We start from the raw sequence: 2886 nt of genomic DNA, 5'->3' as shown, positions 1-2886 counted from the left end.
TGTAACACAGCCCCCACCTGCGCTGCTGCCGACCCTCGTTCTTCCCCTTCTGGCGAGTTCAGAAGCAAAATAGGAATAAAATATTAATTAAATATGTTTAATTAACCCAATTTATATGTATCTGTTTCAGTTAAATGCGAAACAGCGGGCTCTTTGCCGCACTTTCTACCAGGAGTGCTGCCCACCACCGGGGCCCCTCAGCCCGTAGTAGTGGGACGTTGGGGTCCTTCTGGGGCGTCTTCTTTCGATCCCTCGGAGTTTGTTTTTCTTTGCATTTATTTTAAAGAATTTTTTTTTGAAATTGATTTAATAAACCCTAAACTCGCTGAAGACGAAGCGCAGCCTCTGGACGCTCTCCCTGTGTGGAGTTCGCGCTGCTCTTTCGGGTGTCTGCGCAGACACCCCAAGTGGTTGCAGTGCATTCGGAGCTCCTTTGCGCTATCCAGCCCGCCATTTCTTTAAAAAGAGTAAATTTTGGATTTAACTTTTCTGAAGAAGACGAATTAGCCTGGCTGCAGCAGCAGAGCCCTGTGCTTCCCGCGCTTCCCGCCCTCAGCGGCGCCGCCGCCGCCCCCCGAAGCCCCCCAGGGCCCCCCAGGGCCCCCGAAGCCCCCGAGGGGCCCCCGAGGCCCCCCGGGGCCCCTCGAAGCCCCCCCGGGGCCCCCCTGTTCCCCCCGGGGCCCCCGGGCCGCCGCGGGGCCCCCCGGGGCCCCCGAGGGTCGAAAATGGGCATTAAAGGCCTCACGAAGTTCCTGGCGGACCACGCGCCCGGCGCGCTGCGGGTGGAGGCGCGGGCCTCGCTGCTGGGGCGGGTGGTGGCGGTGGACACCTCGATGGCTCTTTACCAGTTTTTGACTGCAGTGCGGGACGCGCAGACTTTGGGGAATTTAACGGATGAATCTGGCAAAGTCACCAGCCACCTCGCCGGCATGCTCTCCCGCGTCACCAGGTCTGCTGCTGCTGCTGCTGCTGCTGCTGGTGTTGGTGGTTTGCTGCTGCTGCAGTGCTTCGCTGGCTTTTGCGCGGTGGGCGTGGGTTTTGCTGCTCGCGCTGAGCGCAGCTGTCTTTTTGAGCGCAGCTGTCTTTTTGCTGCTGGGAGAAGTGCTGCGCTCGCTGGGGCGCGAGACAGCCCTGTGCTGCTGCTGCTGCTGCTGCTGCTGCTGCTGCTGCTTAGGATGCTGGAGCAGGGGATTCGTCCGGTGTTCGTGTTTGACGGGGAGGCGCCTGAGGAGAAGGCGACGGAGCTGGAGCGCCGGCGGGAGCGTCGGGAAGCAGCAGCAGCAGCAGCAGCAGCAGCAGCAGAAGCGGGCGACGCAGCGGAGCTGCGGAAGCAGCTGGCGCGCAGCGTGCGAGTGACACGGGAACAAAACGAAGACGTGAAGCGGCTGCTGCTGCTGCTGGGGCTGCCGCTGCTGCAGGCCCCGGGAGAAGCAGAAGCTCAGTGTGCTGCACTAGCTCGCGCAGGCAAAGTGTGGGCAGCAGCAACAGAAGACGCGGACGCGCTGACCTTCGGGGCCCCCATTTTGCTGCGCAACCTGACCTTCAGCGACAGCAGCAGCAGCAGCAGCAGCAGCGCAGCAGCAGCGGCAGCGGGGGGGCGCGGGCAGCCCGTGGTGTCCATACACCTCGACGCCGTGCTGCAGCAGCTGCAACTCAGCATGGACCAGTTCATTGACTTTTGCATTTTGTGCGGCTGCGACTACTGCAGCAGCATCAAGGGTGTGGGGCCCCGCACTGCGTACCAGTGGATAAGAGACAGGGGCAGCATCGAAGCAGTTTTGGCTTCTTTGAAAGGAGACAAGTTCCAAGTCCCCGACAACTTCTGCTTCCAGCGCGCCCGCTGCTGCTTCAAACAGCCTGCTGTTGCTGCGCCCCACACCCTCGCCTTCAAATGGGCCGACCTCGACGAACAGGGACTCAAGCAGTTCCTCGTCAATGTCAGCAGCAGCACCAGCAGCAGCAGCAGCAGCAGAGCAGCGGTAGCAGCAGCAGCAGCGGTGGCAGCAGCAGCAGCAGAGAAGCGGTGGCAGCAGCAGAGCAGCGGTAGCGCAGCAGCAGCAGCGGTAGCAGTAGTGGCAGGAGTAGCAGCAGCAGCAGTGGTAGCAGCAGTAGCAGCAGCAGCAGTGGTCGCAGCAGTAGCAGCAGCAGCAGTGGTAGCAGCAGTAGCAGCAGCAGCAGTGGTAGCAGCAGTAGCAGCAGCAGCAGTGGTAGCAGCAGTAGCAGCAGCAGCAGTGGTAGCAGCAGTAGCAGCAGCAGCAGCAGCAGCAACTGCTGCTGCTAGCAAGATGAGGCCCTAGCTTATTGAATTTGTATGCTTTTTTCTCGATTTCTTCGCTCCTTTGTTTCTTTCTGCTGCTGTTTGTCTCCTTCCCTTTGTCTCCCTCCATTTTGTCTCTTTTTGCATTTAAACTTGAAATTAGAAATAATTTATCGAAATACATTCAACTTGTGGCACTTGTGCAGGAGCGCACCTTCAGCGAGGCGCGCGTTGAGGTGTACATACAGCGGCTGCGCAAGGCGCGCGGACTCATCACTCAAACTCGATTAGAAAACTTTTTTGGTGCTGCAGTTAGCAGGCCTTCGGACTTGGCCCGCAAGCAGCAGCAGCAGCAGCAGCAGCAGCAGGGCAGCAAGCGCGGCAAGAGGCAGCAGCGCGCTGCGGCTCCGAAGGCGCTGCCGCCACCGGCCAAACGCAGGGCCAGCAGCACCAAATGACAACACGCAGACTTTTAACTCATTTACTACTTATTTATTATTCATTTATTGCTTATTTATTGTTTGTTTTTTTATTTATTTCGCTTCTTTTTGGTTGTTCATTGGTTTCTTTCCTCGTTGCTTCCCCGTAGCGAGGCCCCTGGGGTGTATAGACAGCTCCTGCTGCATCTA

At 58.7% G+C, this 2886-nt stretch overlaps 1 protein-coding gene across 1 annotated transcript; it reads left to right on the top strand.

Annotated features, from left to right (window-relative positions):
* Positions 1-725: 725 nt before the first annotated feature.
* ETH_00012790 (flap endonuclease-1, putative) lies at positions 726-2715 on the top strand (the record flags this gene model as incomplete). The annotated part of the gene is made up of 3 exons (XM_013379459.1): positions 726-949; positions 1175-1937; positions 2464-2715. The coding sequence occupies 3 exons, from the start codon at positions 726-728 to the stop codon at positions 2713-2715; spliced, it is 1239 nt and encodes a 412-aa protein (XP_013234913.1).
* Between the last annotated feature and the right edge of the window lie 171 nt (positions 2716-2886).

This window comes from Eimeria tenella, genomic scaffold (genome assembly GCF_000499545.2).
Source record: "Eimeria tenella Houghton genomic scaffold, Eth_scaff323, whole genome shotgun sequence".
NCBI classification, from domain to species: Eukaryota; Apicomplexa; class Conoidasida; order Eucoccidiorida; family Eimeriidae; genus Eimeria; species Eimeria tenella.
This window is presented reverse-complemented; position numbering and strand designations above follow the sequence as displayed.